This window comes from Protopterus annectens, chromosome 3.part0 (genome assembly GCF_019279795.1).
Source record: "Protopterus annectens isolate FY-2018-M chromosome 3.part0, PAN1.0, whole genome shotgun sequence".
NCBI lineage: Eukaryota > Metazoa > Chordata > Ceratodontiformes > Protopteridae > Protopterus > Protopterus annectens.
Genome location: NC_056731.1, coordinates 1,838,666,459 through 1,838,682,503, shown reverse-complemented (window position 1 = coordinate 1,838,682,503; position 16,045 = coordinate 1,838,666,459). Strand labels below are relative to the sequence as shown.

General features: G+C 40.8%; 1 protein-coding gene across 1 annotated transcript in view; it reads right to left on the bottom strand.

Annotated features, from left to right (window-relative positions):
• LOC122797094 overlaps positions 1–16,045 on the bottom strand; it is a 625,096-nt gene that overhangs the window by 573,662 nt on the left and 35,389 nt on the right. The window contains exon 2 of the mRNA XM_044065887.1: positions 10,180–10,225. Within this exon, the coding sequence (XP_043921822.1) occupies positions 10,180–10,225 (46 nt within the window). The remainder of the gene's footprint in view (positions 1–10,179; positions 10,226–16,045) is intronic.

Genomic DNA, 16,045 nt, shown 5'->3' with positions numbered 1-16,045 from the left:
AGTTAACTCAGTGCCTAAATTATGCATTTTAAATGAATGCACAAGTTAATAGCAACACCATATGCAGAAAGCAAGCCTATTTCTCTTTTCATGTAGTTAGTAGACTAGATCGTGCAGACCAAAGAAAGAAAGAAAAACACACACATATGGCTGCACCTGCAAATACACTCATGTGTATGCAGATGCACATACATACACGCAAATACACACACACACACACACACACACACACACACACACACACACACACACACACACACACACACACACACACAAACATACAACCATGTATATACATGCACTTGCAGGTGCATGGCACACATTTACATATATGTACATACATGTGCATGCCGATACAGAAACACACACACACACACACACATACAACCATGTATATACATGCACATGCAGGTACATGGCACACATTTACATATATGTACATACAGGAGCATGCAGATACAGAAACACACACACACACACACACACACACACACACACACACACACACACACACACACACACACACACACAAACACACAAACTCAGCAATCATAAATTACAGATATACTTGCAACATGTATAGAAATACTTGTAAAAATGACTCAGCTGTTAAAATCTGAGATGTTTGATCTTCCTTGTGCCTTAGTCAGCAGTGGAGTTAATTCTCGTTTTGTAATATACCCTCCTCTGACACTGTGATTGGCACTAGACTGATAACTACATCTTTTAGAGCATATAACAGTTCTCCTCACGTGTGTTTGTTCTATAAAGTCAAAATGAACAAAGCCATGCCCATCTCAACAGCCCCTGACTGACAATATTTACATATGGATTCAGAATCCAGAAAAGCAACTGGACACTAGAAATCGTGTAGACTTCCAGAGTACCAGAGAAGTGGTCATGAACAGATAGTAGGTTCATAAGTTCATAATTAAGTACAAGGCTAGCTGCCTTTTCAGGTCATTTTAAGCCAATCAATTTCCATTTTTGCTTGAACTAACCTATCCCATTTGGTTAGTTACTGGCCTTACCCACCCCATGGTCAATAATTATACATTACCTCAATGAGAATAACTGGGATCATACCACATATAATTTGAGGGAACCCAAGCATGGGGTAAAAATTTAGGAATTGCCTCTGTCCATTAGTAACACAGGTGGCAGTCCTGGGGTAAATTTTCTGTTTCCCTTTTATAGATCCAAGTTGCAGTTGAATATGGAAAGGGATGAACATTGTTTTATGTGGATGGGGAGTCTGTTCCAGAGCAGCGGTATCGTCTGCAAAATATACCTGCACCTACAAACTGTTCTGCTGATGTTGCAGAAGAGGTTTAGATCCCTTGATCAAGGATTTCTGATGCCATTCAATCAGTTGATGTACAGTAAATCCATCAATACCGGGTAAGAGGATGCCTTACATGCCAGCCACAGGTCACCTTTTAGCAGTCTGTAGGATAATAAGTATAATGACAGGGCTTTGCATCATTCCATGTAGGACATGCTGTTTAGGCCTTGTATCCTTTTAGTAAGGTGTCTCTGTGGGCACTCCAGTTGTTGCACATGTCTGGACAGATACACTTCAAAGGGGGCATTATATTCAATGACTAGGCTAATGAGGGCTGAGTAAAGGGGCAATGATATCCCTAGATCTAGACACAATCCCTTTGTTTATAAGCTGTGCAATACAGAAATACTTTCTCACAACAATGGAAACATGCTGGCCAGAAGTAGGTCACCATCCACATAAGCTCACAAATCCAGAACAATGGGGCATATTGTCAATGTAGTAGTTCACTGGAGTAGAAAACTTCTCAAAGGATGCAATAATGCATTTTTTTGTCATTTAGTTTCAGTCCACGATTTTGACACCAGTTATTTACTTGGGACAAACCTTCCTGCAGGATGGCTACGTCATTTGGGGATTCAAGGACTACTCCTAGCTTGTGGTCATCTGCAAACATAGTCAGCCACAGCCTTTTGGTATGGGCTTTTACTTCAGAAAAATAGATGCCAAACAGGAGAGGTCCGAGCACAGAACCCTGGGGGACTCCATTGCTGACTGGTCTCTTTTTGGAGGTAATTTCCCCTAATTTGATTTCCTGCATCCTATCTGTGAGCGAGTTGGCAATCCAGCAGTGACATAATGTCAGCCAGTGGAATCACAGGAAGTCGTTTAAAAGGAAATTTAATTTTTTTGTTTTTTAACTCATAATCACAAGTAATGCATGTCTGCAACAGCATTTGGAACCAATATTACACTTAAATAAGCAACAGTGAGACTCTGGAACACAGGAAAGTACAGTTTTGTACCTACCATAAATGTAGATGTTCGAGGATCCACATTGATGCAGTCCTAACTATTGGGTAGTCCGCTGTCCAGTCGGCCCGAATACCAAAGTATATGGCTGACGTCGGTCAGGGCGCATTAGACTGACGTCAGTACGTCAGGGTACTAATGCGCATGACCGACGTCATATCCTCAGTCTTTTCTTGCCCCAGATGTCAGAAGACCCTAAAAAGACAAGGCCAAGTATACCTGCACCAAAAATATGTACAATATATACAAAATTACCAGCATATAACCTCACCTACACAACCACCCCTAAACACAGAGGGGAAGGAGGGAGGGTAAATTGGACTGCAGCAATGTGGATCCTCGAACATCTACATTTATGGTAGGTACAAAACTGTACTATGTTCTTCATTCCACATTGCTGCAGTCCTAACTATTGGGTAGAATCCCAAAGCAGAGGTAAGGGAGGCTGGCAAATCATACAGAAGCAGGAGCTGACAATATGCCTTGCAAAATAGCTGTGGCAAAACCAGCCCTAGACTTAGAGTAGAGAGGAAGGTGATAATGCTTAGAGAAAGTATGCACTGAACTCCAAGTAGCTGCCTCCAAAATATCCTTAGTTGCCACCCCCCTTAGAAATGCTGTTGAAGTGGCAGTAGCCCTAGTGGAATGAGGCCTTATCCCAGCTGGAATCTCCTTGCCATGATGGGAATAACAAAATGCAATGCAAAACCCAATCCACCTAGAAATAGTTTGTTTTGACACAGGCTTGCCCTGCGAACTCAAAGCAAAAGAAACAAACAACTGCTGAGACTGCCTAAAATCCTTAGTCCTGCTTAAATAATAACGCAATTGCCTGTGTACATCTAAAGTATGCAAAATCTTTTCCCCTTTATTTTGAGGATCTGCATAAAAGTAGGCAAATGAATAGTTTGGTTTAAAGCCACACTAGAAACCACCTTAGGCATAAAGGAAGGATTAGTACGTAATGATACCCTATCCTTATGAAAAATCAAAAAAGGCTCAACCGCCATAAGGGCCTGCAACTCAGAAACCCTTCTTGCAGAAGTAATGGCCAACAAAAAAGCAGTCTTCCATGACAAGTATTTCAGTTCAGCAGTACAAGCAGGCTCAAAAGGTTGTAGAGTAAGTTTCTCCAACACAAAATTGAGATCCCAAGCAGGAGTAGGAGCTCTACGTGGGGTCTTATATTCTTTGCCCTCTAAGAAATTGCTTGAACAAAGGATGTGAAAACAATGGTGGGTCACAATCATAGTGAGCTGAAATTGCTGCAGCATGAATCTTAATGGAAGAGAAAGACAAACCTTTGTCCAGTAACTCAGTAAGATATTGAAGAGCCACACTCAAATTAGGCTCAGAAATCTCCAAATTCTTTGCTGCAGTCCAAAATAAAAATCTCTTCCATTTTTCTGCGTACACTTTCCTTGTACTAGGTCTTCTGGCTTCCATAATCACATTTAAAACTTGTTGAGGAAGTTGAGACCTGCTGTCTTTCAAAACAGAATATGCCAGGCTGTTAGATGAAGAGAGTGAAGCTTGACATTGAGCAGGTGACCGTCCCTCTGAGACAACAGGTGTGGAATCAAGGGTAAAGGCCATGGAGGCTTCCTTACCAGACTCCTCAGTAATGGGTACCAGTGCTGCCGAGGCCAATCTGGAGCTATTAAAATCATCCTTGGCTTGTCTTGTCTGACCTTGAGAAGCACCTTTGGAAGAAGAGGCAGAGGTGGAAAAGCATACACATGAAGATTTTTCCAACTGAAAGAAAGAGCATCCACTTTCCAAGCTGTGTGATGAAACCTCTTTGTGCAAAACTTTGGCAGCTGTTGGTTTAGTGGAGAAGCGAACAGATCTATGTCTGGAGTTCCCCATGACACTGTCAATGTTGAAATACATGAAGATCCAGTTTCCACTCATGGGGATCCATGATTTGTCTGCTTAACACATCTGCTAAGGAGTTCTGTGCTCCCGGCAGAAACCTTGCCTGAAGAGTTATTTGCAAGCTGAGCGCAGTCTCCCATAAAATCATTGCTTGCCTGCACAATGGGTAAGAATGTGTTCCCCCTTGTTTGTTGATGTACCACATGACAGTTGTGTTGTCTGTTAGAATCAACACCTGTCCAGGAAGAAGTAACTCCTTGAAAGCCATTAATGCAAACTGGACTGCTAACATCTCTTTCATGTTGATATGTAGATGCTGTAGTCTGGCAGGCCACTTGTCTTGTATCCACTTTCCATTTAGATGAGCTCCCCAAGCAATGTCTGAGGCATCTGTCATTAGAATCTGACTCGCCTCTGGCCGGGTCACAGAGAGTCCCTTGTTTAGGTGACATTCCTGAGTCCACCACAAAAATTCCTTTTGAATGCAAGGTATTATTTGAATGACAGTGTCCAAATCCTGGCAGTGCTGTGTCCATACATTTTGAGATACCATTGCAGCTTCCTCATATGCAGTTTGGCATTGGGAAGCACCAGAATACAAGATGCCATGAACCCTAAGGCTTGAAGGACTGTCCTTGCAGTCAGCCCGGACTGAAGAGATAGTTGATGGAAGTAACTGGAAAGATTCTTTTGTTTGTCCGGGGTTAAAAAGGCCATCTGGGCTGCTGTATTCAGTCTCACACCCAGAAAGCACATGTCTTGAGAGGGTACTAGACTGGACTTTATTTCGTTCACAGAATACCCTAGGCATCTTAGCACTGCTATGACATATTCCAAATGCTGTAGAAGGTCTTCCTTTTCTTGAGCCAGAATCAGGCAGTCGTCCAAGTAAGGATAGATTTGAATTCCTTTTAGCCTGAAGTAAGCTATCACTGGAGCCAGAACCTTTGTGAATACTCTGGGCGCAGTAGATAAGCCAAAGGGCAATGCAGAGAACTGATAATGAGAATCTCCAGCTCGAAAACGCAGATACTTCCTGCAACGTAGTCTTATAGGCACATGAAGGTTAGCTTCCCTGAGATCTAAAGTTACCATCCAGTGATCTTTGCCCAGCAGAGGTAAAAGCTGTTGTAACGTCAACATTTTGAACTTGGGAATGTCCAGAAAAGTGTTGAGGATAGATAAATCCAAAATTGGTCTCCACGTGTTCCCCTTCTTTGGTACTAGGAACAGGCGAGAATAAAATCCTAGGCCCCTTTCTGGCACAGGAACTGGCTGAATGGCCCCTATTTCGAGCAACAGAGAAATTTGCTTGTGAGCCTCTGTCCTTTGTAGAGGAGGAATGTCTGGCATGCCTTTGAAAGGAGGCAAGGTATGGAAATAAAACCTGTAACCGTGGTGAATGATATCCAGAACCCATCTGTCTTGGGTAATTAAATCCCAATTTTCTTTGAAAAGAGACAGCCTTCCTCCCAAAGGTGCTGCCAGGCGAGAATGTACTGGCAGCTGAAAAGGCAGGTCATTGGGTCTGCTTACGAAGGACTGACCCCTGCCCTCACCAGAAGTCTGAGCAGGGGAACTCCCTGTCCTAGGCCTAAAAGAACCTTGAGCTCTGCCCCTACCACGTCTAGACCTACCCCTAGACTGAGAATCATAAGCAGGATAAGTCCATCCCTTAGTAGGCCAATTTCTACTAAACTTCGGAGGCTGAACCTGCAAAAAATCCTTAACAGTTTGCATAGACTTAGCCTTGTCCTCCATTTTCTTTAAAACTGCTTCCACAGGTGCACCAAACAACACATCAGACTGTAAAGGAGCATCCAAAATCCTTGTTTTAACATGCTCAGCTAAATTCTGATCCCTCAACCAGGCGTGCCTACGAAGAACAGAACCAGTGGCAGCCACCCTCGAGGAGGCCTGCACAGCATCAAAACCACACTGCAGGGAATGTTTACCCACCTGTTCAGACACATGAACTAAATCCTGCAACTCTTTACATTCAATACCTTCTGCCAGAGCATCCACCTTAGATTTCAATTGTGAAAGGAGATAATTCTGATATTTTAACATGTGAAACTGACAATTCAACGCCCTCATGGCTAAAGTGGAAGAAGTATACACTTTCTTTCCCCATCTATCCAAAGCCCTTGCCTCTTTATCAGGAGGAACAGGATTTTTAACAACAGAGGCCTTCACACCTTTAGGCCCCTGAGAGACAGTTTCCGGGTCTGCCCTAGGACTCTTAAAAAGATACTTATGAGCTTCAGGCACCCTATAGTACCTATCCGGTTTAACTGGAGCAGGAGGCAAAGAATCTGGATTCAGGGAAGCCTCTGCAAAAACATCTTCCACCACATTCAGAACAGGAGGTATAGCTAAAGGCCTATGCTGGGGTAAAACAAGAATTCCCTAAGCCTCTTCCTGGAGTCAGAGAAATCTTGACCTTCCCATTTAAAATGCTCCCTCATGGAATGCAGAGTCTCTGAAAATGAAAAATCCTCAGGAGGAGAAGCTGAAGGAGCAGAATCATCCACATCAGAATCAGAATAAGGAGGATACTCCTGCAAGTCTTCAGCCGAAGACTCAGAAGCCTCGAACATTGCTCAAAACTCTCAAACTCAGGTTCCACCCTAGGCCTCTTATCAGGAGGGGCATAGAACCCTAATCATAGTAATTAAATCCTCTGCCATTTTAAGCATATGTTTCTTAGGCAAAGACCCTGAAGCACTAGGAGAAACCCCCACTGAAGCTAAACTTGGCCTGCCTCTCAAAGAAGCCTTGGAAACAGAAGGGGAGGCCCTAATCACCTTAGGAAGAGAGGGAAGAACAGCCACCTGAGAAGCCCCCTCAGCCTGGCCTACTTCCTGAGAGGACACATCTTGTAACAGTAAAGTCTCTCCCTGAGACTCCAAAGAAACTCCTGGCAGAACCTCCGGCTCCACTGAGCCTTCTAGAGAACCGACGTCCGGGACTGTCGGTTCTTCAACTCTAGGTTTTGCTGCTTTGTCCTTGCGCTTTTTGGCCGAAGCGGGCGTTGGAGCATCCGACGGCATTTTATAATTACAACGCTTCCCAAAAACTAACCTGGCACAGTCTAACCTTCTCTTAATAGTGTGTTTGTTAAATCTAGCACAAGAGCGGCATCCAACAACGTCGTGCTCAGGCCCTAAACAAGGTATACACAAAGTATGGTAATCCCTATGAGGTATCTGTTTCCCACAAGAAATACAGTTATTCACTTTTTCTGACATCCGGTTAAATACTGAGGCAAGAAAAAACCAAAATATTCCCCAACGGGGTACTTAGCCAACTTTGATTCGGTCTGAAACTCTGACTTCAGAAACTTTCAGAACGCCAACCTGCACTCGCAAAATTGCTTCTGCATCGGACCATGCGGCAAAAAAGACTGAGGATATGACGTCGGTCATGCGCATTAGTACCCTGACGTACTGACGTCAGTCTAATGCGCCCTGACCGACGTCAGCCATATACTTTGGTATTCGGGCCGACTGGACAGCGGACTACCCAATAGTTAGGACTGCAGCAATGTGGAATGAAGAACATCATATAATGCAGTGTGCAGTCCTGTTTCTAGAAAGAATTCCTGTTTTCTATTCCTATGTCTAGGAGAACTGCAGAGTGCACTATAAGACATCTACTCAAAGACGGCTGTAGCACTACAGTGATATGAACCCTCCAGCAAGTATCAATCCAGTGGTCTGCTGGATAACCCATCATGCTAACATACCAGTCCAGAAGTGTAGTTATTGTAAACTAGCCATGTGCTTTACCCACAGCCTTACACTGAGATTGAAATACGATAGTAGAGTGAATCAAAGACAAGTTCTACTGCACTAGTTTGCAATACAGCAGGAAGGAATAAATTTGACATTTTACTGTGTACACCCACTTCATCTATGGCAGCAGTAGGTCTTTTATCACAACTGCAGGTAAGTACTGCAAGAGTGTGTGAGTGTATGTGATTATATACAAGTGAGCCATGACTGTGACTGTATCGGTGCATGTTTGTATATGTGAATGTTCAGCTGTCTGCGTGACTGCATATGTTTTTTGGAAAGTGTGTGTATGTGTGTGTGTGTGTGTGTGTGTGTGTGTGTGTGTGTGTGTGTGTGTGTGTGTGTGTCTGTGTGTTGTAGGTGCCTGTGCAAAGATACTGCAGGGCTTCGTATGGGAACACGTAACATGGTAATAAATCATTGTGCTTGATTCAGATACATGCAAATGAGTTATTAATGAGCATTTGCTCAATTCAGCTCTTGCGTGCTTCTGAATTGCTTCCTAGTTCTGTACCACGATTAGAACACAACAGTGACAGACTATTAGTGCTAGGGAACTAACTTTTCTAACTACCCCCCACTGATTGCAGGCATAACATCTAAAAAAGTGTGCAAACTGGAGATGGGCTGGAATGACTGTAATACAGTTTATTTTTCTCAACAAACTCATGGCAACTATCACGTCTGAGGGACAGGTACATGCCACATACACCTTAATCTGATGTAAGTATCTGCACCAGTGGTTTAGAAAAAAAATTAGTGTAAAGACACTGGTGAGCATATCCAACATAGGATTACAGGGGCACTCCTGTTAGGATAAGCGTGATCTTACAGGTTACTTGGCAACTCGTGAGTATGCACATGTAGGAAGCAATGAGTTAAAAGTACACCAGTAATGAACCTGAAATAAAAACAAAATAATCTGAACAACTAGGAGCAATGTATAAAAGTAAACAGAAGGAACAATAGCATATTTACCTTGAAAAGCATAAGATGCATGAAGTGGTCTTTAGGGAAAGAAACTGACTATATCCGATCTGGTAGTCTGGGTTCCTTGTAGCAGACTAAAACATTTTGCTTATCAGTTGCCACCCACTACAGAACTCTGCAAAGCTTCTACTCATGCAACACTGTGCAGAGTACATCTAAGTACCAGAATATGCAACAAACAGCAAATTTACAAGAAAGTGCTGGTGTCTAACAGGCAAGTCACTTAAATGTTGAATAATCCATCCCCTCAACAAGTATCCAGGAACCAATGGCTCTTTTTGCTCTCTCATAGAAAAAATAAATAACCTTAGGCTGCCAAGTGAAAGCAGGCCTTATGAATGCCTCACAATCAGTCTGTATTGTTTTAAGCCTCCAAGAAGAGCTGTAGCTCTCGTCCTGTTTGCGCATTTTCAGAAGTGCACTGGTTAGCACATGATGTAGTCAAGAGTTAGAATGTATTAGTCATGCATCAGCAGCAAGGTTAAAATAAAATGCTGGAAGACAATGACTGATGACACCGAGGAATATGCCCCTCACATCGGAGTCAACAGCTCCTGCCCCTCTTTCATCAGAAATAAAAGGAGCCAAAATCATACATTTTAAGGGAAGCAGGCTTCAGAAAGTGTTCCACAATTAATCTGCAAGATCCAGGTTATTTCTGGCCTTCAGAAAGTGATGTAGCCCTTATCTTCTCATCCCACGTTTGCACTCTCAGAAGTGCACTATTTAGTCTATGGTGATGTCCAATTCAAAAAGGCAGCAGGAGTCAACTTCAGCCAATGACAAAATTTCCTTTTGAGTCAAACAGTAAGCCAGCATACATTTTATTTTTACCGACACACAAGCAGCAGAAATCAAAAATATTGCCATTATCATACTCAGAGAAACATATATTAGCACAAGCATACTAACACATACACACACATGTGCTAGCATGTAGCTTTACACACACAAAGCACACATACCACTTTATATTCCCAGGAAGAACAATGAGAGTTCCAAGTCAGTCGTATCTAACCAAGGATCTTACCTGGTCAAATAAGAACCCCAGTTTGTTTCTGTCAGCTTTTCACACAACACAAGGCTTGGTTTAGTATAGCCAGATACTAGCCTTAGTACATGTTCTAGATGATCAAGATGCTCCATATGAATGACTTGCAGTTGAATTAAAATTTTGTTCAAAAATCTAGAACTTACCAAGAGAGAACGACGAGCAAGACACTCAGATGAACCTCCACATTTTCTAAACAAAAGTAAAGTAAAATTTAATAGAATAATTTAATAAAAGACAGTAACTTACATCACAATGACCTGCATCTACAATGACATCCTTAATGCATCCAGAAGGGTTGTAAATGCAGAAGATTCTAGTTAAAAGAAGGACATAAATAAAAATGAATAATCAACTTCTGTTTATCTTTGAACTAGAAATGTTCATATGGATCACAACACAAATTTCCAGACTCATAAAATCAATCCAGCCTAGACATACTTTTTAACATACTACAGGAAAGAGATTTATTTCTTTGGTACCCACTGTCCCATACTTAAAGTAATGGTAACTAAAGAAAAACATGTTAAATCACATTGGTCCTTCAACTGATCAGTTATTAAGTTAGAGCTCTGGAGTCAAACATGAACTCAGGTTCAGTAATGTAACCATTAAGCAGATGCAGATCTCACATCTTATTTCTGGACATGTGGTGTAACACAAAGTATCATAAATTCAGTTTTTCAACTTAAATACAAGAAGCATAATCTTCTTAACTTACTGTACATTGATTACACACACACACACACACACACACACACACACACACACACACACACACACACACACACACACACACACACACACACACACACACACACACACACACACTTGACTGATTGCAAAAGGAAACGTATGACAGGTCTTATTTTAGATGTTTTGAATTTTTCAATGTGCTGATTTTCAGATTGCTGGCAATGATGACTTCAGTTTCCATGTCTTTAATTCTGATAATTCAGCTTAAACATCCTCTAAACCCTGCCCCTGTCCCTAATCCTAACCCTGCACCTTACCTTTCAAAAACCCTTTCTGGAACACTGCCACTAATCAAGACATCTTGAACTCACATGCACCAACGCACATGCACTATACTACAACTATGCCAGCACTTAACCCTACTCTAACCTTAATCTGCCTACACTCGCACAAACACTCCTACCCCTAATGTCAAAACCTTCAGAATACGTAAAGGTATCAGCATTACTTCACCATGCCAACACTTACCTTATCCACAAACATTTGATGTTCTGTTTATCCAAAATCTTTAAATTTTGATCAATGGAACAATCAACCACATTCCACAGTCATTCACTCCATTGATCAACGGATGATTCAACAGATTGAATGACACCAATAAATACACACGCAACACACATACATACATACATATATATATATATATATATATATATATATATATATATATATATATATATATATATATATATATATATATATAAAGAACGAAACAAACTGGGTACCCAGTAAATATCAAAGAATATCCCTTGATAGAAGGCAGCAAACAATATTCCAGTATTCCAAAGAAGTATGACAAAATATCCACCACTGACAGCACTTGTAGTAAAAATAAAATTGTATTTAATAAAAACAGAAAACATTAGCATTTTCACGGAATTACTAATCCGCTTCATCAGATGTTAAAAATTCAAAGCACACTGTTCTTTAAATATCCAAATACAAATCACTCAGCTGTACTAATTAATTAATTAAGGCTCTCAAATATTTAACATCTAACCTACAATATTTAAAGACATATCCACTCTGTATATGGCATTTATAAACCACAGTTTAGAAAAACATAAAAACAAATGAGAATAATTAAAAACTTTTCTTATATTGGATGCTGGCCATTAAATAGATGTCTTCTTGTGTTATAAGTATCTAGTAGTTGTTGTGTAGAAATATGTTTATATTTGCCCAGCCAAACTGCTTAGCATTCAGTATGGGTTTCAGAGATATGGCATCATTCAGTCCACGTCCCCTATGTGCTCCTAACCTAAGAATCCATTTTAATTCGGCACTTTCGGTATCATTAACAATATTACCCATACGTACATTCTCAGGCTGAATGTGTAATATCTGAAACAAAAAAGTGTGTTGTGTACCTTCATTTCTAACATGTTTAGCTATAGCATTGTATTCCTCTTTTCTCTGAATACAATAAATGTGATCCCTGATCCGCTCCCTCAATGACCTATTTGTTTTGCCCACATAAAAACAAAAACAGATAGTACAGTGAGCAATATAGACCACATTTCTAGTGGCACAATTACCACTATTCCTTAACTGCCACAGATAACCTGTGTCCGGATGCCTAAAAAACCTCGATTCATCAATGTATATATAATGTGCACAAGATCCACATTTCTTAGTACCGAACGTTGATAAATTCAGTTCTTCATGCAAATTAGTTGCCTTTGTCTGATAACAAAGTTGTTGTAAATTCTTACAATTCTTGTATGTAAAAGTTGGATAATTACCAACTAACTTTTTTGTATTGTCATCTACCAATAGTATATGCCAATTATCATTGATTGTTTTCTGTACCTGATTAACATTATTACTATATGGTAAGACAATAGATAAACTCGGTCGTTCTTTCTTATTAATAGCTCTTGGACCAGAGGTTCTAACTGAAAAAAATGGCTTAGCTCTATCCTTCCTAAGTTCTCCCATCTGTGTATAGACCCTATTAATCTCCTCCTCTTTATAGCCTCTTCTCAAAAAACCTTCCTCCAAATGATCCAATTCCACCCGCAATATCAAGTCATCACAACACAGCCGGGAGAATCTCATAGCTTGTCCTTTCACAATGTTGTTAAACAACATTGGATTGTGTATACTTTCACGATGCAAAAACGCTGGACAGTAGCATGGTTTTCTGTATACCTTTGTTTTCAGTGTGTTTGCTTCCACATATAATGTAACATCTAAATAGTCTATCCTGCTAGTGGAGTGCCCCATAGTGAACTTTAAAAACTCACTGGTGGAATTAGCTAGTTCAAATAGAGCAATACAACCTTCTTCATCTCCTTGCCAAATGAGAAAAAGGTCATCCATGAAACGCATGTAAAACAGAATATTCGGGTGACCTATCAAGTACTCTTGCTCCCATGCAACCATGATCAGGTTAGCATAGGTATTGGCACAACTACTGCCCATAGCTACTCCCCTCTTTTGTTTATAGTATTTGTTGTTAAACAAAAAAGTTACTTAAACCTTATCTACTTTATAATGAGAAATAAATGTATGTGGCTTAGACCCAGTAGCAGCCGCAAAAAATATCATCCAGAGGAGAGCTGCATGATGAGCCAAAGACGAGATATTGATCTTGTGGAATCCCTTGGGGGTTTGTTTAGAAAGTTGTTGATTTGCAGATACACATAGATTATACACAATCAGATAACCACTTTGAAAGTTCTTGGTAAACTGCAAGTCCTTCCTCCTGCTCAGCAAAAGACACAAAGAGTTGATCTCTTTTCCTTGATCTTTTTGTCTATCCCAAATAACCAAACCTTAGCTGTCTGTGAACCAATTTTTAAATATATACTACATTTTTTTGAGAGGTTTTTTTGAAAGTGAAAGTAATGTAATTCTTATGGATTGATGTTTTAGAGAAGTAATGGCTACCAGAAAGAGTTTTTCCAGGACAAAAAAATTAATGGGCAGAAGAAGCGTTGTTCAAGGCAAAATTAATTTATTTTAGTAAATAAGTTTAGACCAAGGTGTGGACGAAAAGGCCAGAATGGAGCAATGAGAATTATCGCCCTGTGAAAGGTCCCTGGCTTTTCTGGAGAAATTTCGTATCAGAGGAAAAATGGAGGAAATCGACAGGAGTCCCGGGGCCAATCAGAAACCAGTGGCTGCCCCTGGGGAGGGGGAGATCCCTAGGTGAACACACAGTTGAAGAACATAGTCCTCTCTGGCCTGCAGAAGGACGCCGGTGGTGGCTGAAAGGAGTCCAGATATAAAACTAAAATGCGCTTCCCATATCTATCCAGTCCTAGAATCTTTATTATTAGGGATGGGGATGGACAGACCAGAACCGACCGACATCTTTTTTTCAGGGCTAGCCCACCCACATAAGCGTCTGGAACTCCTTTAGTAAGGTAGGTTGTGATGTAAAGAGTGGGTGATGTTACTTGTTAGGTTTCCTAGGAAGAACAGGTTTCCCCACAGGGCCTTCCCCACCCTTTCGCAATAAGAGTTCCATTACCGTGTGAAGAGGAAGAGACCCAGGGGAGGAGGGGAAAGGCCAAGCACCAAATGCAGAACGAGAACATCCTCAGGACTCAGAAGGGGGGGAAGGGCAGCATCTCTCCTTGCTTCTGAAATCTCCAAAAAAGGAAGGTGACTTAGGGGACTAGACTGAGGGGGGACCCTTCTGACTCATCTAATGTCAGATTTGTGGAGAATCCTGGTCAGAAGCATCCAAAGCCCTCTTGCTGGAGCAAGTTTCCCCCTGTCCATCATTTCAACCATGTCGCCTTCATCGACCCCGCACTGAAAGAGCGACAAGAAAGCAAAATGGAGCAAAAGTGGAGGCCAAGGCAGTGAACACAGGAACTATTATTGTTTTATACCAACCATGGTTTTGCCCACACTGGCAGCACTGACTACTCCTTACTTGCCTTCTCGAACATTATGGGTAATAAACAAGTCTAGAAACAAAAACACAGTCAAAAACAGGGTAAAATAAAACAATCAGGTGTCAATCACATGTCACAATCAGGTAAATTAGTCATTATGTCAATCGGGTATCTCAATATCAATAGGTAATATGTTGTTTTCTAATACCATTTCTAACAAGAAACAAAGGAAGTCTGCTTTCAAAACCTCCATTCCATTCTCATTGACCAATAATTTTTTCAATATACTTATGCCCAAGTTATTAGGAATACTAGTAAACAAGGCCTCAACATCCATAGTAATGAATGTTAGGCCCTTGATGTCATTGAGACGTTGCGTAAACTCATATAGATCTCTCAAAAAATGTTCGGTATCCTTTAGGACATAGGTACAACTGGACAAAATATCTTTCAGCTGTTGATCTAAGTAAATAGATATAGGTTCCGTTGCCCATCCAGCCCCCGCCACTATAGGTCTAAATTTAGGGTGGGTTGGATGTTTATGAATCTTAGGCAACCCATGCCTCCTTGGAATCAATGGATGTTCAATGCTAAAGTAGTCAGATAACTCTTTGGTTATAATGCCCATCTTTGAACACTCCAATAAAGACATAGATATACTTCTTAAAATTTCATGCACATTGTCCAAGCTAACCTCCTCATAAGCATCAGTGTTAAGCATCTCAAACATTGTATTAATATAATATACTGCATCCATAATAACAATTGGGCCACCTTTATCGGATGGTCTAATAACAATTTTGTCATTGTTCTGTAAACTCTTTAGTGCTTTAACTTCATTCAAACTTAAATTCTGTTCATTGTCAAGTTTTTTAAAATCAACATCTTTATAAACAGTATTCTCAAAGGCTTTCAAAAAAGTATCTACGTTGGGTGGCAACTGCGGAACATAGTTACTTTTCTTTTTGTAAACAAAACCTTCTCTAGTATTGTTAGTGCCCATAATTAATTTTAAAGCAAGATCACGAGTAAACATACGTACAGACAAAATAGCATCACTGACATCAATGCAACCTGTTGGTATAAAACCCAAGCCCTTATTCAGGAGCTCATATTCACTAGAGGATAATACATAATGTGATATATTCCAAACTAAGTCTCTTGTGTCCACATTTTCTTTAAAGTACGCACCTGTTGTTGTTGCGGTGCTTCTTTGCGCTTCTGCCCTCGTTGTGAATCCAAGTCTATTGACTTCTTCCTTGCTGATCGTATCGGCAAGGGAAAAGCCGAAAAATCGAGTTTGTGTGGCCCATCCGCCAATATTTTCCTCCTAACATCAGTCGTGGGGTGTACAACCACTTTACCTTCCACAGTTGTTTGTGAGCCAATAGGTACTTCCATG